Raw genomic sequence first — 26,517 nt, 5'->3', positions numbered from 1 at the left:
AGAGAGATGAAGAGCCACTGCAAAGTTCTAAGCAGAGGGGAAATATAATCTTCCTTAAGTTTTATAATGATCCTGACAGATACTATGTTACAATAATTTTTAGCACAGCAAGGATAGAAGCAGGGAAGTTACTGCAATAATCCAGGTGAAAGAAGATGCTGGCTTAGATCAGAGCAGTAATAGTGGAGGTGGTGAGAACTGGTCAAATTCCGGATATATTTTGAAAGTACAACCAGTAGGATTTATTGATGGATTTGAAACGAAGTATGTAAAACAGAGAAGAGTTAGTGAAGACTCCAAGTTTTGACCTGAGCAACTGGGAAAATGGACGTGTCATTTAACAAGATAAAAAAAAAAAGATGTAATGGAGTGAGACCCTGTCTCAAAAAAAAAAAAAAAAAGAGGGCGCGGGGGAAGGGGGTTGCAGAAAGAGCTTTTCAGGATGGTCCTAGGGAAGCAGGGAGCAGAGGGAAGGATGCAAATCCTTTAAGAGTTCAGTTTTGAGCTGGGCATGGGGCTCACATCTGGAATCCCAACACTTTGGAAAGCCAAGGCGGGGGGAATCACATGAGGCCAGGAGTTTGAGACCAGCCTGGGCAACGTAGTGAGTGGCAAGACTCTCTCTCTGCAAAAAATTTTTAAAAAGTTAGCTGGGCCTGGTGATGCACATACCTGTAGTCCCAGCTACTTGGGAGGCTGAAGTGGGAGGATCACCTGAGCCCAAGAGTTCAAGGCTGCAGTGATTGATGATTGTGCCACTGTAGTCCAGCCTGGGTGACAGAGCAAGACCCTATATTTCTTTAAAAATAAAAAATTCCATTTTGGACCTCGTAGGCTGGGGGTGGCTACCAGCCATCTGAGAAATCCTCTGGAGAGCACTTAAATATACAAATGGCCTCAGCTCCCACTCAGACAGATTCTGATAGCTGCTGCTTTTAGAAGAACAGGATCCTTTTACTGAGATCAGGCCCTTTATGATGTTAAAGAAACTTGTCTTATCATTCGGGCATCTGAGGGTAGCAAAGCTATGAGCTGTAGTAATTTTTTAGTTTTTGGTAGAAATGACTATATGACAGCCAAGCTCCTAAACATAAACTAGTATTTGTCTTTCATTGAAGACTTAGTGAAATTGGTAAAATTCCATGAGCTATAATTATAATGGCCTCCAAGTTCTGCCTCTATCCAAATTCTTTCATTCCTGCTATAACATCTTCCACATGTCCTCAACTTCTATATACTCACAGAATGATTATTCTCACAGCTGCACTGTTTTCAGCCACATGTACTTTCTGAATTTGGATGACATTCTATTTGGAATTTAAAGATAAACAGATGCAGTTTGTAAGACATTACTGACAATATGTGCCGAAGGAGTCAGAGGGGGAGCCTTTCAAAAACGTAGACCAAATATGGCAGGGAGTATCTCTCTACCCTTGCTGAGAACTAGCCATATCCATCCAGAAAGTCATATGAAACCATCACAGTTTGCCAAAATTCATGTGGCAACACCAACAAAGTAGCAAGCAGATTATTTTGTTAACATAGTACTGAGTGTTATTTATCCTTATATTAGGTTAATGTCCAATGGGAAAGTCATTTCTTTTTATTGGACTTAAACATCATGTAGGCAATATGAAGACAACAGATTCTGACACTATCTGTATCTCAGAAGACTCTAGATTGCTATATGATAATATGCCATTATTAATTCCTTAACAATGAAAAAATACATGTGTTTTATATGCTTTGAGAACTGAAATATTTTTGTTTTACTTATATAAATCCTAATTTTTATATTGAGTCCATAACAGTATACTTGATAAAAACCTATAGCTAAGACCAATTGAGCTAAAATTTCAAAAGGTTGTATCAAAATAAGATTTTGAAAGGAAAAAGCCATTCTTACAAATTTCCACAAGAGGGCAATAAACTCACACTTAACTCCATTCTTTAAGGTTCCCATAGTAACAAGATTTTTGCATTAACACCAAACACACCAAGACCAAAACATTGCCTATTAGTCCTTTGACTCCGAACAAACGTGACCTTGCAGGTTCTTTATGGGAAAGATATACGAATCTGATTTTCCCTTATTTATGTTATTCAACTGAATTTAATAAATAAAAAAATAAAAAAAAATACGCACTTGGTAATTTATAAAGGATGAGTCATGGATGACATAATATATCTCATATATAAACCACTGTAATTGGGACAACATACATTATTCAATATTTCATAACAACCCCCCAAAATATTTCTTCCAGAAATTTTTGTTCGGAAGGTAAAGTCAAGATGAGAAGTAATAATTACTAAATAACAAGATGATACAAGGGTATATTTATCCTATGTGCTCATAAAAGTCTAAGAAAGCCTAAAATGGTCCTACACAATTCTGACAATGTTCCAAGATGCACGATAGGTTTTCTGTTTATTTTTATTTAGTTTTAAATAAAAACGTTCTTAAAAGGAGAAGTAAAATTTACTTAATTAAAACAACCCTGTAATCCCAGCACTTTGGGAGGCTGAGGTGGGCGGATCACGAGGTCAGGAAATCGAGACCAACCTGGCCAACATGGCAAAACCCCGTCTCTACTGAAAATACAAAAATTAGATGGGCATGCTGGCAGGCACCTGTAATCCCAGCTACTCAGTAGGCTGAGGCGCAAGAATGGCTTGAACCTGAGAGGTGGAGGTTGCAGTGAGCTGAGATCGTGCCACTACACTCCAACCTGGCGACAGAAAGAGACTCCATCTCAAAAATAAAATAAAATAAAAATAAAAATACATAACTAAGGCAGGATTCTGAGTTCTATTCCTGATCCAGTTACTATGCAATCTCCTAAAAGTTATTTTCCTTGGTTTTGTTTGTTTGTTTGTTTGTTTGTTTTTTGACATGGAGTCTTGCTCTGTCGCCCAGGCTGGAGTGCAATGGCGTGATCTCAGCTCACTGCAAACTCTGCCTCCTGGGCTTAAGTGATTCTCCTGCCTCAGCCTCCCAAGTAGCTGGGATTACAGGCACCTGCCACCACGCCCAGCTAATTTTTGTATTTTTAGTAGAGACAGGGTTTCATCAGGTTGGCCAGGCTGGTCTCAAACTCCTGACCTCAGGTGATCCACCCGCCTCAGCCTCCCAAAGTGAAAAACAAAATTAGCCAGCCATGGTGGCAGGTGCCTATAATCCCAGCTACTTGGGAGGCTGAGGCAGGTGCCTATAATCCCAGCTACTTGGGAGGCTGAGGCAGGAGAATCACTTGATCCTGGGAGGCGGAGGCTGCAGTGAGCTGAGATCATACCACTGCACTCCAGCCTGTGGGACAGAGCGAGACTCTGACAGAAAAGAATGAACGAAAGAATGAATGAATGAACGAACGAACGAATGAACGAATGAAAGAACAAAAAAGAAGAGAAAAGAGAAGAGAAAAGAAAAGAGAAAAGAAAATAAAAAAGAAAAGAAAAAAGAAAAGTGGGCATGGTGGCTCATGCCTGGGATTACAGGGGTGAGCCACCGTGCCCGGCCTAAAAGTTATTTTTCAATCCTTCTTTACATGTCTATAGTAGGATTAGTAACAGGTATCATCCTTAGGTTCTCAGGTCCATTTATAGCCCTTAGAAGGCACAAATATCTTCTCTCTGATTCTCACAATATTGAGCCCATTTGGAAAACCAGAAGGCAGACTGGAACAAGTACTGAGAAAGATGCTGACACTATGAAGTTGGATTGAGATTTTAAGAGAGAGAAAAGGGAAAAAAAAAACACTTCATTTTTTACCCTCCAATATACACTTGCTGTCACAAATGTGGACAGGTCTCACTGTGCTATTCCTAGGTACAGACGTGCTTGTCTTGAGCTCAGATGTAACAATTTTACCGCTGAAAAGGACTTCAATGTTTCTTTTTCCTAATAAGAAAACAGAGACTGTCCGATATTAAGCATGGATTCCATGTTTGTAAAAACCTCTTTCTTCAAATAATGTATTTAAAGTAAATAAATGTACACATTTATTCACAGTAGTCTTTTAGCACAAACAAGGAAATGGAAGTCTTCCATGCTCTCAGGCACATGGCCTCCTGTCTCTGGTTATTTAACTTACCCTTATATTCTTCTTTCCTTTCTGCCTAATATGCTTATTCCCAGATCCTGACCAGAGGTGTCACTCAGGCAGACTAGCTAGATTTTCTGGCCGTGTCCATTAGCTCTCTTTCCTAGATTTAAGATCTGTGAGTGTAACCCTCTCCCTTAGATAGGCTATTCCAACCTATTGCACTCCACCGTCTTCAGGTGGCATGTTTCCAGAGCCCTTGGGTGCCACCTGTTCTTCAGTGACAATGCTTAGCTTGCATTTTTCCCAGTTTTTTTTTTTCTTTCTCTCTCTCTCAAAAAAAAAGCAAATATACCTATCATGTTCCACATCAGGAAATGGGCTAGATTTGGCCTCCTCATGAGACTGTGAACTCCCAGGACTTGTGTTTCAATCGCCTTAATATTTCTAGGGCTGGCACACAGGAGACACCCAGTAACTGCTTGTTAGATGAAAAGCCACATCTCTAACGTGGTAACAAAAAGGAATTATTTTAAACTTTCTCAACGAAAATTTAACAAAACTAAAGTGCTGGATTGTTCTGTGCCAAAAAGTAAAACAAAAAGAAGGAAATGAAACGATTTAGTTAAAACAGAATGCTGAGGAATGACATGGTAGCTTTATAAGGGGTTACCAAACAAGTAAGAAACAACCACCTGTGCATTATCATTATCGACAGGATGGAGGAAGTGGATGTATTCCCATGTTAAACATCAGCAAACATTATTTGATAGAGAAGGTTATGAGAAAGGAAGCAAGGCCCTGAGGAAGGACGAACTTTGTTCCTTGGAGATCTCTGAGAAACGACAGACCCTCCCACAGATTTGCTATGAATTAGGTGGGATTCAGGCTGAAAAAAAGGGGCAAAGACATATGAGCTCTTGAGGTCACTAGCAGCCTTTTCTCTTTGTGTAAGGGGTCAAGAGTTTCCATTTACTGAAACTTCTATTATTTGACGAAAATATAAAAACTAAAATGAAGAAGGAGTAGGGAAGAATATCAAGGGGCTAAACATCCACAGAAACAGACACCGAAGTTAACCCAAACCACTCATGTCTGAATTTGGATGAAACTAGAAAAATGTTTCAAATAATCATTTTAAGATATCACTGTGAAATTCAAAAGCCTCTGTTTTCTGCAGCTCTAATTTTATTTAATTTAATTTTTTTGAGATGGAGTCTAGCATCTTCTTAATGTATGCTTGTCTTTTTTCTTGACAATATATATTTTTTCTTTCTTTTGCAAAATGTAGGACTTTTCTTTCTTTCTTTCTTTTTTTTATTTTTTTTGAATCAGAGTCTCGCTCTATCCCACAGGCTGGAGTGCAGTGGCATGGCCTCGGCTCATTGCAACCTCCGCCTCGCAGGTTCAAGTGATTCTCCTGCCTCAGCTTTCCAAGTAGCTGGGGTTACAGGTACCTGCCACCATGCCCGGCTAATTTTTGTATTTTTAGTAGAGATAGGGTTTCACCATGTTGGCTGGGCTAGTCTCAAACTCCTGACCACAGGTGATCTGCCTGCCTCGACCCCCCAAAGTGCTGGGATTATAGGCGTGAGCCACCAGGCCCGACCATTTGCAACCCTAATTTAAAAATCTGCTTGTTTTATAAAATACAAAAGAGAAAAAAAATCAGATCCATCACCGATTTAAAATTACTTCTTGACACAAAATAGGGATATCTACTATAGTGCATTCGTAATAAAGAAAATAAATTATTGAAAAAATAAACAGTAAAAATAACTTTTTGAACACTTACTGAAGTCCGTGGCATGTTGACAATGCAACAAATGAGGCAGGGTTTCCTCGGATATGGCCCTGATAGTAACAGTGCTCTCCTCCCTGAAAACAGAAATAAAGAATGTAAGTCTTTGCATCACAAGGAGAATCAGCTGCTTCATTTCATAGGAGGTTTCTACTCACAATGCACCTCCACATCTAGAACTCTGCATGATATTTCATTATTCAGATTAGCATTATCAAATCTTTTCTAACAGAATTGTTCATAAACACTCCAAGTGAGCTGACTCCAAATCAAAATTCAGGGAAATAAAAGTTGACTTAACCTTTCTTTTATGTAGGTGATATTAGAGGAACAAAGAAAGAGATATTGAAATACACATGGGGAGTCAGGCACAGTGTCTCATGTCTACAATTTCAATGCTTTCAGAGGCGAGGCAGGAGCATCACTTAAGGCCAGAAGTTCAAGACCAGCCTGAGCAACATAGCAAGACCCTATCTCTACAAAAAAAAAAAAAAAAAAATTAAATTGGCTGGATGTGGTGGCATGCACCTCTAGTCCTAGCCTCTAGGGAGGTTAAGGCAGGAGGATCATTTGAACCCAGGAGTTCGAGGCTGCAGTGAGCTGTGACTGTGCTACTGCACTCCAGCCTGGACAAAAAGAGTGAAATTCTTTCTCAAAAGAAAAAATGACAAAAAAAGAGAAGAAAGGAAATACATATGTGACCCTTGCACCAAAGTTTAATCATCTGCTTTCTTAGTTATAAGAAATTCAACCATGGGCCAGGTGCAGTGGCTTACGCCTGTAATCCCAGCACTTTGGGAGACTGAGGTGGGTGGATCCCTTGAGGTCAGGAGTTCCAAACCAGCCCAGCCAATATGGTAAAACCCTGTCTCTTCTAAAAATACAAAAATTAGCTGGATGTGGTAGTGCATCCCTGTAATCCCAGTTACTCAGGAGGCTGAGGCAGGAGAATTGCTTGAACTAGGGAAGTGGAGGTCGCAGTGAGCTGAGATGGCACCACTGTACTCCATCCAGCCTGGGCAATAAAGACCCTGTCTCAAAAAAAAAAAAAAAAAACGAAACTCAATCATGAGCAGCAGCAAAGCAATACTCTTTTACATAAAGCTACGTAAAAATGAATATAAATCATTTGAGAGTCACTAAATTATATTGATGGAGGAAATGCTTGTTTTTACAGTGTTTATGTTGATTACCAGATAAACAAGTTCATACCATTCTTTTCTCAAACCAGCAATGGCTTTAACTGGTAAGCAATTTATGGGCAGGGTTTTAAATTGTGAAGTTTTTCTTAGCATCCAATTGCATTAATAAAATTCTACTAAGAGAAATTCATTTATTTGGATTCAATGTGCCTGGAAAGGTAAGAAGGTAAATCTTCTGCCATCTTAGGATGTCACCTTTAAATACTTACTACTCAGAGTGCAGTTCAGAGACAAGCAGCATTGACCTCACTAGGAGCTTGTTAAAAATGCAGAATCTCAGGCCCCATCCCCGACCTACTGTAGAGAATCTGTATTTTAACAAGTCCCTAGATGATTCATATGCACATTAAAGTTCGAGAAGCTCTTCTCTAAATGACCTCTTTCCATTCTGTCACTAATCTTCTATTTCTTCAGTAGCTGAAAGCTTCTAATTAAATTGACTCACTGAGATATGAAAGAGTGAAACAGAAAGGACTGATAGGATAGGTGGTTTAAAGAGGCAAATGTTACCTACTTCACAGTATGACTTAAGGACTGACACTACTTCAAATGTTCAGTGTTTCACAAATGGAGGAGAGAAAACAGGATGACATGGAGATGTAACAGGCTGAAGACATTTTCTTCACCAAAATTCCAAGGAAACCAGCCTAGCCTGAGACTACTGCTCCTTGTGAGATAATCCCACAGAGGCTGGTAACTCTCAGCTTTGGGGAGGGAGTGGAGAGCAGGTAAAATGGTACACAATGCAATCCCTGACCTTAAACTTCCCAGATTCCCAGGGGAGCCACTGACCATCATGAACTGAGGGTTGTGGTTGCATTTAATGGAGAAGATAGGGTGGTACTTCACATCTGGGTTGTACAGGGAATGGAACCCAGAAGGCCACAGAGTCTTGGAGGCTGAAACAAGTCCTAGACACTAGAACATAGGGCACTGACTTCACGTGGAGCGCCAGCGTAGTGTAGATGTTAACAACGTGAGCTACTGGCTCCTTCCCTTACCAGCTGTGTAATCTTAAGCAAATTACAGAGACTGCCTGTGCCTCCATTTTCTCATCTGTCAATTGGAGATAATTATCTCATAGGGCTGCTATGAGGATTACATGAGCTAACAGACATAAAGAGTTTAGAGTAATGCTTGGCTCATAGGAAGTACTCAACAAATGTTTGCTGCTATTATAATTACTGTGTCTGTTACTGGTCTACTCAATTTACATACACAATCACACTAAATCTTCATATCAATCCTAAAAAGAAATATTCTTATCCCTCTTCTACATAGGAACCACAATCTCTGAGATTATGGTTGTCTACCTGGGGAGTTGCCAAGTAGGGATGAAAACTTTATGTGGATACAAGGCCTGTGTCCTATCCCCAGTGCTGAACCTCGAACCTGTGAGTTATGCAAGGCAAATCTAACCTTTCCCCTAGGCGGGTTTATTCTTTTATTCTGTTGGGTTGTATTCTACTTTGTCATCAGGGCTAAGAGTAAATTTAACAAAAGTTACAATAGTGTGTGCTGGCCTGTTGGACTGGTGAACAGTCCATAGATTAGATTCTGAGGGTATGAGAGGACGTTATCACTTAGATGCCCCTGATTTCCTGGATACATCTGATTGGATCACAGATCAAAGTTCTAGCTTTGTGTTGGCCCGGCATAAAAGGTCAACAGTCAACAGATGCCCTGATAAAGACAGGACTCTGTCTATAAGTGTTTCCTTATATTGGACAGTGACTAACCAAATCAGACCTTCTCCTCTTAGAAGTCTGAGCCTCATGGTGAACAGTAACAAATGAAGATAGTAGAAACAAAGATAAAGAGAAATAGAAACAAAAAAAGATCTCAAGAATTATGGTATCAGACTAGAAAACAATGGAAATTGATAGTCATGAGGATATATGCCAGTGTCAAAGCATACTATTTTATAAATTACGAAAGTTTTCTTCAAAAACCTAACTCTGGAAACACGTCATATTAAATCATAAAAAGGACAAATAATTCATTTTTTAAAAACATTCCTCCATTATATTGGGGAGAGTTATATAGATGATTCAATAATGGAAAACAATATTTCACTAATCTCTGATTTGAAAAAATAGGAGTCAAGCCAAAAACAGCAGATGATCAGGACTCATCTGTACAAAAGCCTAATGTGGCAAATGAAGCAAAGAGCTCAATATGGTTGAATCATTATTAAATGTTTCCATGACACTTCAGCAGAGGCATAAACACCAGGGGAAAAAAAAAATCTCAATTTGCATTACTAGAATTCAAATCTTGAGGTCTCAACTGGTGGCATATGTAATTATTAGAAATAATGGTGAAAGTTCATTTTTGTGCTGTAATATTTTTCAGGGACCATTAATCATAAGTCAATAATTATTTAAACTAAGAAGTAATGAAGCTTTTATTTCCTTTAACATGCCTAGAAATGTTTTTTAGTCCAAGAGTTAGGCTGTTAAAGGGCTTTCTTAATTTATATAAACTATATTATTAAATATAAATTTAGTATTTTATTTTGTAAATAATTATGTTATGTGTTATTTTAAAATAATACACATGTGGTGTAAAAATTCTAAGAATTGAAAGGGTACATAGTGAAGAATAAAAATACTACCTTCACATATACTATTCAAGCTGTAGATGCCTTCTAAATGGTAAGCATTTTTGACACATTTTGTGTACCATGTCAAGAATAGTCTATGTACATTCAAGTAGATGCATACATACACACATACACATATATCCATATATCCTTTACACTTCACGAATAGTTTTATACTATGTACACTGTTCAGCCACTTGACTTTTTTTTTCTTAAGGTAAGCTTGGCATCCTTCTACATCAATACCATATTTTTTCCAATGACGGCATACTATTCCATTATGGGGGTGAACTATAATTCATTTAAACAGTCCTGTACTAATGGACATTTAGAAAATCTCCTTTTTTGCTGTCATAATATTGCAACAAACATCCTTTCATATATTCCTGTGCACTTCTATCAGTATATATGCAGGATAGAGTACTAGACATGGACCTGGGAGGTCAAAGAATAGGTGTATTTTAAATTTTAATAACTAATGGGACAGATATAATTGTATTTTTTGCACCTATATGTTTTAGAATATGCACTGCATTTGAAAATCATAAACTGCATTTTACTTAAAAATTATCTACTTCAGTAAAGACCACTAACAAACCAACTTTCTCAAATCTTATCAATTATAAAGGTTCTCCATGTCTTCATATGACTTTTGAAGAAAAATCAAAAGTATGCTATATGGAAGTAAGTATTATAAACAATAATCTGAGACAGATGTTGCAGGAAAAGAGAAAAGCCTTTTGGGCTTTTCCTAACAGAGTTGGGCTCTTTATCAGACTGCCAGTCATAGCTTTATTCCTTATTGTCTCTTTTGTTCCAGAAATAAATCCATTGTCCTTGAAACTTTCTTCATACTCCTTCATCTAATAACATAGCCATAAAAGTACAAATGTTTATTTTTAGCTAATTAGATAGTTATAGCTAAAAAAACTACTTCTATAAAAATGAAGACGACAGTTTATATGTCTATTATTGGTTTATCTTCCTAATGGGAGAAAAATTTATTGTAATTTTTTATTCTAGGAACATCAAAATAATCATTTATTTATAAAATTCAAAGACATACCACATTTTTATTAAACAGATAGCAAAACCTCAAAGGAAAAATAGAATTTATTATAAATATGATGAGATGATAACACAAAGGAAGTTACACGGCCTGGGCCATAAAATGAGGAAAACCTAATAAAGGGAAATAATTGGAGCATAGCTGTAAGGCCATAGTCACGTGCCCTCTGTCAAGATCCTCAAAGGAAACTAGACTTTGACAGCTCTAAAATGGGCCAGGACCACCTCCTCCAAATAGCCTTCTCAAATTCCCTTCTCATAAATGACTTCCTGCTAACCCCTCCTTCTCTGAATTTTCATAGTATTTTTCAACCATACTACAATCTTTTCCTACCTCAGTGCCTGTTTCTATCTTACTTCTCCAATAGACTATTGTCTACTTTCAGAGAAGCACATTTGCCTGATTTATGTTGATATACCCACGCGTGCTACTGGAGGGAAAACCTCCCTGAATATCCAATTCCTCACCAATAAACTAGAGATAACATCTACTCCAGCTGTCTCATAAGGATATGCAGGAGATTCCATGAGATAACGATGTAAAGTATATGGTAAAGTGCCATATAAACAGGTGAGGGAGGTGTAGTCAGGCAATATTTAGGGATGCTATAATGTTCCTTGGGCTGTAATTCTCAAACTTTGTTAAGAATAACAATTCAAGACATAGATTTATAATGCAGATACTGTCTCTTGCCCAGAGAGTTTGTGCAGGCAGCTCTGAGGTAAGACCTAAGAATCTGCATTGTAACAAGTACTCCGTGTTTTTCTTGTTCCAGGAATACCCTAGAGGGGAGGTTCTCAACCTTGGTTGCACTTCAGAATCACCTGGGAGCTTTTAAATTCCAACGTCCATGACTTACTCCCAGCCATCTAAATCACCATCTCTGGGGTCCAGGCATCAGCATCTTTTAAAATCCTCCAAATGACTGAATACAAACTCAGTGCTTGAGAACCCTTGTACAAGAGAAATGCTCCTAAAAATAGCGGTTCCCAAAACTGACTCTCAGAAGTACCATGGTAGGCTTTCTAAACCAACTGATGCCCAGGCCTTCCCTCAGGCCTCCTGAATCAGAATCTCCAAGGAGGTAGGGCCCCAGGTTTCTTATAGTTGTAAAAAGTTCCTCTACATGATTTTGATGATCAAATCTAGAATTGTTAACTCTAAAAATATTCAATACCAAACTGTTCCCATGCAAAGGATACAGAAAGATCTTTCGAGAATGGAAGAATCTACCATATCCTGGACATCCTATTTAGTGAATTACGTGATAGTTCATGATGACTGATGAGGTGAGTATTATTTCCCCCCTTTTACAAGTGAGAAACCATAGACTGAGAGAGATCATCCACACCCAGGTATGCCTGCTACAAAGTCAAGGTTATTTACACCAGTGGTTCTCAAAGAGTAGTTTTCAGACCAACAGCATCAGCTTGTTAGAAATGCAAATTTTTCAAGCCTCCCTATAGACTTCCTCAGAAGCTCGGAGGATGCGGCCTACCCACCTGTGATTCAGCCAAACCCTTCAAGTGATTTTACTGCACTCTAAAGTTTGAGAACAACTGCTTTACACTACTCCTGTTTCTGACTCCGAAGCTCCTCACTGCTGAGCTCACTGAAATCTTACGCTAGTTCCTGAGCTGACCCTTCCTGACACAGAATGTACTCCACTCTGTTTCTTGTTCCCCAAAAAACAGTTGGCTTTATCAGAAACATAATGGAAGGTAAGAGGTGAGATAAGAATATCAAGGAAGAGTAGAGCTGTATTTTTGTCAGTGCTGGTCATAGGATATCATGCAGGATGCTTTGGCCTCGATCAAAGGGGCTAGAATAACCAAACTTCCAGTTTGCCTGGGACAAAGGGGTTTCCCAGGATACTGGTATTTCAGTGCTATATCTATGAAAGTCACAGGCAGATAGGAATGGTTTGGTCATGTTAAAAGGGTCAGGGCCAGTGTAGGCACCTCCAGATCAAAACACCCACCCCTGCAACTCTTGTTCTCCTGCTCTGTTCACTGAATCATAGCCTTTTCCCCCTCCATGGGCACTGGTCCTAGAACCAGCCTTCTGCCATGCAGTTTGGGAAGCTCATGCCAGTCACCCTCTTCCACAAGTGGGACCCTTTCTCACCCCACCCTAGCATAGTAGTTGCCAACCCTGGCAGCATATTGTAACACATGGGAAGCTCTTTTAAAAAATTCACAGCCTCACCCCATACCAACTGCACCAGAATCTCTAGAGGGTGGGACCTGGGTATTTTACAAATCTGCCCAGATGTTTCCAATATGTTACCATAGTTGGGAACCTCTGCTCTAGCTGATACCACCTTGCAGGAACTAATGGCCTGCCCCTGAAGCCTACTGCATCCTAGACTCCCCCAGGTGTATACACTGTCCCGACACATTGGTGGCCACATGGCTGCAATCTGTTCCACCAGGTGCTTTCCTACCAAAACCACATTTCTTGCCTGGTCTCAACTCCCTCTTGACTGGCATCAACATCAGGAACCTGCCCTCCTCCAATCCTCACTCCACCTTCCCAATTGTAAGTCTCCTTGGGCGGCTGGGCATGGTGGTTTACACCTGTAAGCCCAGCACTTTAGAAGGCCAAGGAGGGAGGATCGCTTCAGGCCAGGAGTTCAAGACAAGCCTGAGCAACACAGTGAGACCTCATCTCTAATACAAATTAAAATAAGAAAATAAATAAATAACAAAGTAAGTCTCCTTAGGGCCAGCTGCATAATGGAAATTCTTTAAAAAGCTAAATTTTATGTTAAAGGTGATCCACCAACCTATCCCGATTAAAATTCATAATCTGTGACTGTACAGAGTCAGACTGGATTCATAGAAAGGACATAGGCTAAATATCTGGTCAGGTACAAAGTACAATTGACTCTAAAGGTATCTGATTCTAAAGGCTAAGAAAAGTGAAAAGATTATTTCCTCTCATTTACAGTAAATTAAGTGAAGCTATCATGTGGTTCCCAAATGCCAATAACCCATGAATCTATACTAATGCATCTCAAAATCTTTACCAGTTCCTGTCAAAAAGATAAAAATAAGTATAGTGTACTTAATTTTTCATAAAGCTAAATGTATTTAATTTTTTAAAAACTGTCATTTGTTCTATGTTTACTTCGTTATCTATATTATTTAAAATATCAACTGTTTTCCTTTTTTAAATAGACTTTTATTTTGGAATAATTCTGATACACAGAAAAGTTGCAAAGATGGTATAGAGAAGTATAGTATATCTATCACCCAGTTTTTCCCATTGTTAATATCTTACATTTCTTTAGTATATTTGTCAAAACCAAGTAACTGACATTGGTATATTACCATTTACTAGACTCTGAACATTTAGACTTCATCAGTTTTTCCTTTAATTTCTTCTTTCTGTTCCAGGATCCAATCCATAGTGCCATATTGCATTAGTGGTTAGGTTCATTTTTTTTTAATTGGTAGCAATAGTAAGTAGTATTTAGATGTTTTGAGAGGGTTGTTTTCATATATGGCAAAACAGAAGAAATGGCCAACCCTATGTTGATCCTCAAAATTCATTTTGTTAGTATATGGATCTATGAAATATAAAAGTATAAGACCAAGAATACAAATGAATACTTCCTAGACTTTAACTTAGCACTACAGGTTTTCAAAAGCCTTAAAAATAAAACTACCCTTACATCATCAGGCTTAATTTAAATAATTAAAATGTAATATTTAATGTGACCTATGGAAATGAATTCTGAAAGATTACCCAATAACATTTCACTATAATAAGTATCTAGAACCCCTTAATGCCTGAGATTCTTCTGGACTATCCTTTCAATGATGTTTGTATAGGGAACAGCTTTGGAAAATGGAGACAATCTCCCTCCAAAGCAAAGGGCAGGCATGTTTACTTCCTACTATAAAAGATTCAGGTTTCCCAAATTCAGAATTTCTTTGTTGTAACACAATGCACTGTGTGCTCAGGTTAGCCGGCCCTTTCCTCTGTTACCCTCTGGGAATTAAGGCTCAAGACACCGGTGTAAGAAAATGTTGCTATTCTGGCTATTGTGAATGCCAGAGTAATAAAGTCCTTTGTCTCTGACCCAAGAGTCTCCTGTCTTCTGCCAGCATAGATAAAACTGCAGCAAGCTAATGCCTATTAACTTGTAAGTAGGATAAGATTTCAGACTTTCAGAGTTGTTGAACTTGGAATTCCATCTTCCCCTAAAAATTAAGAGATCTGTTAAGAGTAAGACTCCATTACCACATTGCCATTTTCCTGCAAGACAAAAATCAGCTAAAGCTAAATAAGGCACATACTGCCCATCTTATCACAGGTAACTTAATTCTCATATACACTACTGGTTAACACCTTTGGGTTATATTTGCCACTCCATTCCAGGGTACAAATGTTCAAACAGCATCCAACAACACAGTCATTAAAAATCTCTGTACTATTTCAACATTCATTGGTGAGCACTAGGATCTTGTAGTATCAATCAAAAACATTTTAAAAACCAAAAGGATTAGGCATATTATGGACTTAAAATTAAAAGGAAATAAAATGAGCTGACAAAAAAGAATAATTTCATTTAAAAGATACATGGTTACCACTGGAGAGGAAAAGATGTATAAGAATATTATTGTAGCAAAAGTTTCCACAAGAAAGGAAAAGAAAGACAGTAGAAAACCACCGGATAGGAATACAAGTGATGAGGAAGGAGTTAATCTTATTAAAAGATGGTGAACACCATAAAATATAGGGGCCATAAATTTCTGTGTTTGTCTCTGTGTCTCTACGTCTACACCTTTCCCTGGTAAGGACACCAGCCACTGGATTAGGGCACACCCTAACCTAGTATGACTTCCTCTTAACTTGATTACATCTGAAAAGACTCTGTTTCTAAATAAGTTTATATTCGCGGGTTCTAGGAATCATGAATTTTGGGGAACACTATTCAAACCAGTAAAATAATTCATCTCTTTATACACAGCTAAGTAAATTTTCATTCACAATCCAGGGATTTTCCTTTTAGGAAGCTTAGTTCAGTGGTAGAAACTGGAGGTGTCTACCACGGCATCACTCATTTAATAAAATTAACCTGTATCTTAATTACCTATAACCAGCGTTCTAGTTTCCTATCTCTTAATTTTAAAATACTCATCATTATTTTTAAACAATATGGCAAACCTAATATTCCATTTTACTAAGTCAAACACAGCTCCCTAAATTGCTTATTTATAACAGAATAGTCGAGAGAAATTATTTTGCAGCTGTCAAGTAATCATTAGACACCCACTAATATAACAAATATCTTATCAGACTACTAAAAATTTTAGGTTCCCACAAAATGCTCAGCAACAGATTACTGTAATGCAGAGAGGGGACTTATCAGATTCTCTGAGATGTAGTTCTAAATTGGGGGAATGGAAAATCAATGTGGACCACATAATATATTATTACTATATAATCACAAACTCATGAAATTATAACTCTTTCCAGGAAACCACTACAACATTGTACCTTTTTGCGAATAATAAAATTTAAATGCATTACTCTATATGGACTTTTTAGCATAAAGACTGTGAATTACCTAAAACCTCATTCTGTAGTTGATGTTTGACTAGTAACAGGAAAAAATATAACTGACTAGATGATTGTTGCACAAAGAGAAAACATATTTGTGCATTCCTAAAATACAGGAGGAATACTTTTTTTGTTATATCTGAAAAAAATGTTTGTTGTTGTTTTCTTTTCTTTTTTTTTTTTTTAAGGAAATACAACTATATGAGGTCTGAGGTAAGGAAAAAAAGGAAATCGTTTTTTCTCCACTTTTACCATGAATGTAACCTCCTTTAGTTTCACTTCAATTCTATCCTCCATTCCTTTTTTGAAGAAGGAAGGATAAAGAGAAAATTTCTGGCCGCTAAAAGATTCTGTTGCAGCCAGGCGCAGAGGCTCATGCCTGTAATCCCAGAACTTTGGGAGACTGAGGTGGGTGGATCGCTTGAAGTCAGGAGTTTGAGACCTGGCTAACATGGTGAAACCCTGTCTCTACTAAAAATACAAAAATTAGCCGTGCGTAATGGCACACACCTGTAATCCCAGCTACTGGGGAGGCTGAGGCACAAGAATCGCTTGAACCTGGGAGGTGGAGGTTGCAGTGAGCCGAGATGGTGCCACTGTACTCCAGCCTGGGTGACAGAGTGAGACTCTGTCTCAAAAAAAAAAAAAGAAAAAAAAAAGATTCTGGTTGCAGCATGTAAGAGATCATGTAAGGCTCTCTTGCACCTTGAGCCTTACATGCTGAGCTCAAGCAGTTAATACTAGCATTCAGTGGTCATTTTTAACTCTGCATAAATGATTTTGGATTAGCCCAGGATTTATTAACAGGTAAAAAGAGTTAGATTACTAAAGAGGTCTCAAACAATATCCTTCATGGAAAGCAAATTAATATTTAAGGTTGTGTCTAATGAAAAGTGATGCTAACCATGAAAAAGTAAAGTGCTTTTTTTTTCCAGCAAGTGTTTCTATGAGAATAAGCTGATCATTCACTATTTCTGTCACTTACGTTTCCATAAATTAAGAAGGGAGTTGAACCACCAGAGTCCCTTCTTGTTACATGATTTGCAAACTTTTTTTTTAAATTTTATTATTATTATACTTTAAGTTTTAGGGTACATGTGCACAACGTGCAGGTTTGTTACATATGTATACATGTGCCATGTTGGTGTGCTGCACCCATTAACTCGTCATTTAGCATTAGGTGTATCTCCTAATGCTGTCCCTCCCCCCTTCCCCCACCCCACAAAAGGCCCCAGTGTGTGATGTTCCCCTTCCTGTGTCCATGTGTTCTCATTGTTCAATTCCCACCTATGAGTGAGAACATGCGGTGGTTTTTTGTCCTTGCGATAGTTTGCTGAGAATGATGGTTTCCAGTTTCATCCATGTCCCTACAAAGGACATGAACTCATCATTTTTTATGGCTGCATAGTGTTCCATGGTGTATATGTGCCACATTTTCTTAATCCAGTCTATCGTTGTTGGACATTTGGGTTGGTTCCAAGTCTTTGCTATTGTGAATAGTGCCACAATAAACATACGTGTGCATGTGTCTTTATAGCAGCATGATTTATAGTCCTTTCGGTATATACCCAGTAATGGGATGGCTGGGTCAAATGGTATTTCTAGTTCTAGATCCCTGAGGGATCGCCACACTGACTTCCACAATGGTTGAACTAGTTTACAGTCCCACCAACAGTGTAAAAGTGTTCCTATTTCTCCACAGCCTCTCCAGCACCTGTTGTTTCCTGACATTCTAATTGGTGTGAGATGATACCTCATTGTGGTTTTGATTTGCATTTCTCTGATGGCCAGTGATGATGAGCATTTTTTCATGTGTCTTTTGGCTGCATAAATGTCTTCTTTTGAGAAGTGTCTGTTCATATCCTTCGCCCACTTTTTGATGGGGCTGTTTTTTTCTTGTAAATTTGTTTGAGTTCATTGTAGATTCTGGATATTAGCCCTTTGTCAGATGAGTAGGTTGCAAAAATTTTCTCCCATTTTGTAGGTTGCCTGCTCACTCTGATGGTAGTTTCTTTTGCTGTGCAGAAGCTCTTTAGTCTAATTAAATCCCATTTGTCAATTTTGGCTTTTGTTGCCATTGCTTTTGGTGTTTCAGACATGAAATCTTTGCCCCATCAAGCTACCAATGACTTTCTTCACAGAATTGGAAAAAACTACTTTAAAGTTCATATGGAACCAAAAAAGAGCCTGCATCGCCAAGTCAATCCTAAGCCAAAAGAACAAAGATGGAGGCATCATGCTACCTGACTTCAAACTATACTACAAGGCTACAGTAACCAAAACAGCATAGTACTGGTACCAAAACAGAGATATAGACCAATGGAACAGAACAGAGCCCTCAGAAATAATGCCGCATATCTACAACTATCTGATCTTTGACAAACCTGACAAAAACAAGAAATGGGGAAAGGATTCCCTATTTAATAAATGGTGCTGGGAAAACTGGCTAGCCATATGTAGAAAGCTGAAACTGGATCCCTTCCTTACACCTTATACAAAAATTAATTCAAGATGGATTAAAGACTTAAATGTTAGACCTAAAACTATAAAATCCCTAGAAGAAAACCTAGGCAAACTGCTTTAAAAAATCAAAGGTTACTTTTCTTTTAAAGACCAGGCCAACTTCAAAAGAATCAATATCTTGTACACTGCACTTACCACAAAGGAATAGAATTTAAAACCAACAACAAAGATGCTCATATGTTTGGAAATTTTTTAAATAGCAAATGTACAATTTTTTAAAATAATTATATTATTTCTAAAAATATAAATAATTTACGAGTCATATAAAGTCATAGTATAAGTTATGGAATATATATGTGTGTGGACAACAGCAAAAAAAAACCATGTAGTAGAGCTTCAGGATGCTGCTAAAATGGTACTTGAGTAAATTTTACATTTTTAGATGCATATAGAAGATTGGTAATTAATAAATTAAATATGTAACTAAATGAATTATGAAAAGAAAAGCAAAAATTTCAGAGTAGAAAAAAGGAAATTACAAAAGTAAGAGCAGAAATTATTGAAAAATATATTATGGTAAAGAAAGTAAAGCTGGTTCCTTGGGGAAAAAAAAAAAAAAAGTATTTTCAGCCAGGCACAATGACTCATGCCTGTAATCCCAGCACTTTGGGACGCTGAGGTGAGAGGATTGCTTGAGGTCAGGAGTTTGAGACCAGTCTGGGAAACATAGTGAGACCTGATCTCTACTAAAAGTGAAAATTAAAAAATTAGTATGGCAGCACATGCCTATAGTCCCAGCTACTCAGGAGGCTGAGGGAGAAGTACTGCTAGGAGTTCGAGTTTACAGTGAGCTATGATCACACCACTGCACTCCAGCCTGAGCAACAGGGCAAGACCCTGTCTTTAAAAAAAAGGGGGGGGGGGTGCGGGTGGGGAGAGAGTATTTACAAAAAATTCTAACAAGACTGATCAAGTAGAAGAGCGAAGGCAAGAATAAAAATAAAAACTAACAGGAGACATGCTGATACATAATTAGTAGATTTTTAAAACCATGAAAAGATTTAAAAGCTAACATAGCAAAACACTGAACTATGTTAAATCTACACATGGATGTCTGTTAAGGTATTTAATACAATTTTTAACATGTTTAAAACATTTTGTGATTATAGAGATTTTTATCACAGGCCAATTGTTGATATTTGGTGACTTGAAATTTAAAACTGATCAGATGTGGCTCTAAAATACCTTAGAAAGAAAACCCATGAATGTGAGCCTCTGCATGGAGGATGCGCTTACCATCAGGGAAGCAGATTATAAGGCTCACTATCAGTTTTTATTTTTCCTGTTTATATTCACTGCACATTTTGATAGCAGGGGGAATAATATGCTCTCCCAGACCTGTCCAGGCTGGACTTTCCCCTACACATCTGACATACTGTTGGGTGAACAGGAGAAATCACTCAATTTTCTAATACCTGGATTAATTCATTCACTTATTTTTTTCATTCAGCAGATACTTATTGTCTTCTAGGAACAAATATTATGCTAAATGCTGAGAATATAGTATAAGTTCCCGTGGGTGCTTCTCTTGGAGCAACTTCTTACGGAATTTACAGTCTAGGGGCACAGAAGACTGTCTTACTATAAAGCAGGAAGTGAAGGACTGTCGCTGGTGATCCTGACATGCTTCCTGTCATGAGCGGAATCAGAAACTAGCAGTAAGAATGGGTAGAAGCCACCAAAGACTTTGCCAGAAATTCTTTACAAATTGCCACTTTACCTCAATAATGATATCAGAACTCGTATTTATGGAGCATTTCCCACACCCAAAGCTCTGAGCTACATGTTTGTCTTGTTTAACAGATGAGGAAAATGAAGTATAGGAAGGATAAGTAAATTGTCTAAGGACATACGTATATTAATTGGCAAAGTCACGATTTGAGTTTAGGTCCTTCTAGCCTTCACAATATTCATGGTCTCTAAGCTTTACTGTCCTCAAACCACAGATCTGTCCTGGAGTTAGAAATAACAACCAAAAAATGGGTACCATTTGTTAACACAATTCAAGAAGTTTATTTTTTTTATTTAATCAGAAAGACAGCAGGACTTCAAGAAAATAGCACTTACTCTGTCCAAAAATCTAATTGCTATGTGAAATACCTATTGACCCCACTCAGAATTACCAAAGCAACCACTCTGCCATCCACAGAGTTAGAAAATCATTTCCAGATTTTCAAGAGAAGAGAAAACAAAGGCAAAAAGTGACCAATGTAGGAAATCCAAAAACACTGTTAGTCTGATTTCCTTTACATTGTACCTGATTCCTCTGAGTTGAGGCTCTGGTCAAATACCATCTTCCTATTTTCATCCCTTTTCTTCCTGTGCACTTGCTCCACCTCTTATTCTGTCCACATTCTCTGGTTTCTTTCTGCCCCTTTCACGCACCAAGATCCTGCATCAAGGCCTCTGGCCTTTGCACATGCTAATTTGACTACCTGAAAAGTTGTTCTGTTCCCATTTCATTCGCCTGTTATCTTTTGAACTTTGGAATTAATATCATTTCCTCAAGAAAGTCTTCCCTGACCAACCAGATGAGGTCAGGTCTCCCAGCAAGTGCCCTCAGAGCAACATGTAATTCTTTTCAACACTTATCATTTCTATCATTTACAAAGACTTCTCAGTAGTTGTCTGCATCATGCCTGTCTCTCCCACTAAAGGACAAGCTTCATGAGGGCAAGAAATGCATCATCTGTTGCTTATAGCTATATCCCTGTCACTGGCCCCTGGCAAGCACTCAACTCATACCTATTGAATAAATGAGGGTTGAGAACACACATTGAGTATCTGAGAATTATGGCTTTTTTTCTATTCCACTGTAAATCTCTCATGTCAGCTTTCCAGCCACTTAAACTCCACATGCCTGAGTTTTTATGAGTGGCTATGGGGAAAATCAAGTCCATCTGCTCTTTTTCTGCCTCATAGGTGCAAAGAAAAGAGTGTTATGATAAAACATCGAATGTGGCCAGACGCAGTGGCTCATGCCTGTGATCCCAACACTCTGGGAGACTGAGGCAGGTAGATTACTTGAATTCGAGACCGGCCTGGGTAACGTGGTAAAACCCCATCTCAACTAAAAATACAAAAATTAGCTGGGCATGGTGACATGCGCCTGTAGTCCCAGCTACTTTTAGGACTCAGGTGGTAAAATCACTTGAGCCTGGGACTCTGAGGCTGCAGTGAGCCAAGATTGCACCACTGCACTCCAGCCTGGGAGATAGAGTGAGACCCTGTCTCAAAACAAACAAACAGCAACAAAAAGAAAGAAAAAAAGAAATAAAACAAAACAAAAAACATCAAATGGAGCACTGATCAATTATCCTCCTTCAAAAAGGCTGTAAACACTCAAACCACTCAATACCAATAGTACATATACTCTGGTCTTTATTGCCTTTTCTGATTTTATAGTGGCCACACCTTATTCACTGGAAACTAAGGTATTTTTATTAATGAATAGGAAAATAATTGTAGTTTATGACAACACCAAGGGAATAATTTGTGATTTTTTTTTGCTTCAAACCAGTTTCAAGTCAAAAACAGTATTTCTACTACTTTCTGTTCAATTATAATTGCTCTAATAGTTCACTCTAGTTTCAAAAAAATTGCAAGAGTAGATTTGGAAAAGACATTCTATAATGAAAAGGTTAGTTCTATAATTAGAATTAAAATAGTAAATTCTATTATAAAATAGCTAATTAGTTCCATACATGGAAATATCATCAGTTAGTGCTACTTTGATTTTTAAAACAACTTATGGCTGAATATGTCTTTTAAGTTTATGGATAACATCTTGAACATTAACAGATGAAATAACTCTTTAGATACTTAATTGGGGGAAAAAATCTTATACCAGAAAGAAAATAAAGGACTTTCTACTCAAATAGGTTACAAACAGAGCTTAGGAACAGAACTCATGCTGACAGCAGCTGTCACTTTTCATTTTTCCTTTCTTCCAGCACGAAGACACCTGACCTGTATAAACTGGCAATGGGCCAACATATTTTCTTCAGGATACAGAGTTAAGACCACTTGCAGTCTTAACAATGCCATCAAGGCAGTTGATGCATTATACATGATGATGGACCTACAGCAACCTTGCTTCAGTCCCAAGAGAAAGCAAAATTTACTTAATCCCCCCAAATTTTTTCCCTGTAATGCAAAGAGAATTAAATCATGAAATCCGAGACCTTCCTGAAACCACACTGATTACAAAATGGCAGAGGAGCATATGTCTGCATAAGCCTGCCAGGGGGGAAATGCACACATCATCAAGCTCATCCAGAAGATACTAAATGATGCCTAGTGGCAGATAAAAAGCAAAGTTAGGAAACATACCTGGAATAACTGATGTTACATGTAAAGTCAGGAAACATATCTGGAATAACTGATATTACATGTGAGGAAGAAAAACACTTTATCAGTTTGTTTGTTAGATCTGTATAGCTCTTTTACTCTCTTCCTGCTTGCAGGCTGTGTATGCTATGGAACGGAGGGTGAAAGAGATAGGGGGGATGGGTATTTTGAAGCACTTTGGCAAAGATACAACCAAATATCTTCTAGTCTCTTGGCAGGATAATGGTATGTTTCAGCTTAGTTACTCTTGCTCATAAAACTTCACATTTACTCCAGATGCAGATAAATTTACACATAGGCAAAAGATAGGCATAAACTGAGCCATGTGTTTGCCATGTGCAAGACAGTAACATATTTCAAACCATAATAATTTGAAGCAATGGTGCTCCCCTGTGCTGAACAATACACAATCCAACTTCTATGAAGAACAAAGAAGGACTAAAAATGAACTCCAAAATGAAATAGTTTTAAAAAAAACCGGGGGGAGTCTTTAGAAGGCATTGGTCTTTGGAATAAAGAAAATTTTATATTGGAATAATTGGGACTCACCTGAACTAAAACATCTTCAATTTCGGCCTATTAAAACAACTACTAAAAGAGATGGTGAATTACAAATGGTAAATTGTAGAAGTGCTGTAATTAAAATATTTGCATTCTAATTCCTCTGCTATTATAATCATTTATTTCTATAGGGAGGATAAACTACAGTAGATTATAGCACACATTCTGGTGCCAGACTTCCTTGCTTAAAATTCTTGGGCAAGTTAGTTAAACTTTCTGTGCCTTCATTTCCTCATCTGCAAAATGAGGATAACAGTGGTATTACTTGGGGATAAAATGACTTAACATATGTGAAACACTTAGACTGGCACCTAGCACATAGTAAATACCATACAAGTATTTGCTATTACTTCAACTACTACCAGTACTTTTATTAATCCTAAATCCAGTTACTAGTATTGATCTCATCTGAATACCATAGGATTGAAAGACATATAGATTGCATAAGACAGGAAATCCCTGGTGTTAAAGTGAGCACTTACAGGAATATATAATATTTATTTGTAAAAATACGAAACTTTGACAATGATGTAAAACAGAAATACAACAAGTCATTATATTTTTTAATTCCATTAAGATGAGTGTCATTAACTAAAAAGAATATTCCATCAGTAGCCTTAAGTAAGCAAAATGAGTTTGGATTTGTAAGGAGAAAAGGTTAACTCTTCCAAATGACTAACAGTAAACTACTGGCGGCAGTTATTTGCCCCTAAGACTGAGTTAGGGAGCTGAGTTAATAGACAGTATATGAAAGCATAATCTTTCTACAGGACAGCAATATACAGTAATTATTAATCAATGAAACTAGCTCACTATGACTTACATATACTAACCATCAAAACTATAATATTTCCAGATAAACTTTTGTTCAGTATTTAAAATACTTCTGTGAGAATATCACAGTTCTTGAACGAGTAACAGAGAAAATTAACGAGTCTTCCTCTGATACAATTCACTATTTAAAAATGAAAGTACTTAAAAATGGGCAACAGCTCAAACCCACAGGAACCAAGGGACACGGTTTCCTGTGTTGGCCCTATTTGCAATTACAGAATCGTCTCAATCAGAAGATCCTAATATTGTTTCCCATAAGCACCATGAAATTCAATTCAATAATTTCTCATTAAATTACCATATGGTGAACTCTACTTATGGAATCACTTTTAGAAAGTTGAGCTCTTATTTTTGTAGGATCTTTATATCCTGAGGTTTTAAAAAAATCATTTTATTTCAGTAATTAGGGGACAATGAAGTAATTAAAATATAATAGTGTTTAAAGCTAGCCTACCTCCAGCTAACAACTAAATATTCATGTATGAAAATGTATTGATAAATATTTTTAAAGTCATTTTAGTTTCATTACTAGTCAACTTGACATTAAGTCGTGGCTAAACTGTTTTTCAGAGAATGGTCTTGAAAATAAATTTTTGCAAGTCATCTAATTTTAAAATTTGTGTATTTGTGGTTAACTTGGTTTTGATTAGCATAGAAAGACACCATGTTCATAGCTATACCATCCAAAATTTCCTCTCCTGTCTGAGAGAACCTATGTGAGGTACCTGCATGCTCATGCCACAACCTGTAACACCTGCACCTGAGGGTTCTCTTTGTTCCACACCAAAAGTTCTGCTCTCAGAGTTTAAGCTTAACAGTGAGAGTCCTTAACCTAAATCTCCCAGCAAGTGCAGCAAGGAAAACATAAAAACAGATTTTAACATACAGGTAGTCACATCTGCCAAACAACCCTATCATTGCTTCATTAATTGTTTGTGATCATTTTAATCAACTGTATTTACACACACACTGTTAAAGAATCTATGTTCCCTAGCAGACAAAATGGAGACCAAAACTCACCTCAGTTTATGGTATGTGAACTATACCTCAATATAGCTGTTCTTTTTAGAAAAAAAAATTCCAATTACCATGGCAGCAGGAGACCCTCCAATGACTGAAGGCCCTCAGTTGACACTGTGCCCATCAGCCGGCCCTTAAAATGCACATCACTGAGCTTGTTTACTTGGAAAGAAGCCTCCCCATCTCCACAGAGGCAAGGAAAATGCCTGAAACTTGGATTTGAAATTTGGTGATAAAATTAGGAGCTTAAGTGACAACTTCTATAAATAGATCTGTTTCAAAAGGAAAAACATCATTTCTAAAGCCATCTTCCTAAGCCATGTGACTTAATTACCGTCTAGGTGACGAAGTATTATCCAAGAGCCTTATCCAAGAGTTTCTGGAGAAGCTACTGAAGTGAGAATTCAAGACAGAAAGCATGTTTCTCAAATGCAAGCGAAAGCTGTAAATAAGGAAGGCACTTTGGAAGACAAATGCTGTTGCTGAGTTGTTCTATTGGAAAAGAAAAATGAAAATGAGAGTAAAGGAAAAAGCCTTAGTATAGATTACTTGGTAACAGTGGCTGTTGCTTACATTTTATCTCAAAGACTCCATCCAAAACAAAAGATAATCTAAAAACCTACTTGAAAAAACACACAAGTCTCTACTTCAGAAGATTCATCATTGATGCAATGGTATGGATAGCTCTGTACTAAGAATGCATGCAGCAAAATTTACTGCACACCAAGGTCTGTTTTTTTTTTTATATATATATTTAATTGCGTACTCTTCTTACTCTTATAGAAAGAGCCAAGATTCTGTATGGTAATGCAGTTTTAAGAATCAATAAGGAAATTTTATATCCAGGGTAAGCAAAAGCAAATTAACCCCTGTGTTCGTCTTTTCTGTTGCAATAAATATGAGCCATTTTGACAGTTTAATAGCTACTTTTGTGC

At 37.5% G+C, this 26,517-nt stretch overlaps 1 protein-coding gene across 14 annotated transcripts in view; it reads right to left on the bottom strand.

Annotated features, from left to right (window-relative positions):
• The window catches only part of ADAM22 (ADAM metallopeptidase domain 22), a 258,439-nt gene that overhangs the window by 89,306 nt on the left and 142,616 nt on the right, over positions 1 to 26,517 (bottom strand). For all 14 annotated transcript variants that reach the window (XR_004032234.1, XM_030822043.1, XM_030822044.1 and 11 more), the window contains one exon: positions 5,839 to 5,921. Coding sequence is in view for 13 of the 14 variants with exons in the window: in XM_030822043.1 (XP_030677903.1) it covers positions 5,839 to 5,921 (83 nt within the window). In the remaining variant the exon portion in view is untranslated. The remainder of the gene's footprint in view (positions 1 to 5,838; positions 5,922 to 26,517) is intronic.

This window comes from Nomascus leucogenys, chromosome 11, assembly GCF_006542625.1.
Source record: "Nomascus leucogenys isolate Asia chromosome 11, Asia_NLE_v1, whole genome shotgun sequence".
Lineage (NCBI taxonomy): Eukaryota > Metazoa > Chordata > Mammalia > Primates > Hylobatidae > Nomascus > Nomascus leucogenys.
This window is presented reverse-complemented; position numbering and strand designations above follow the sequence as displayed.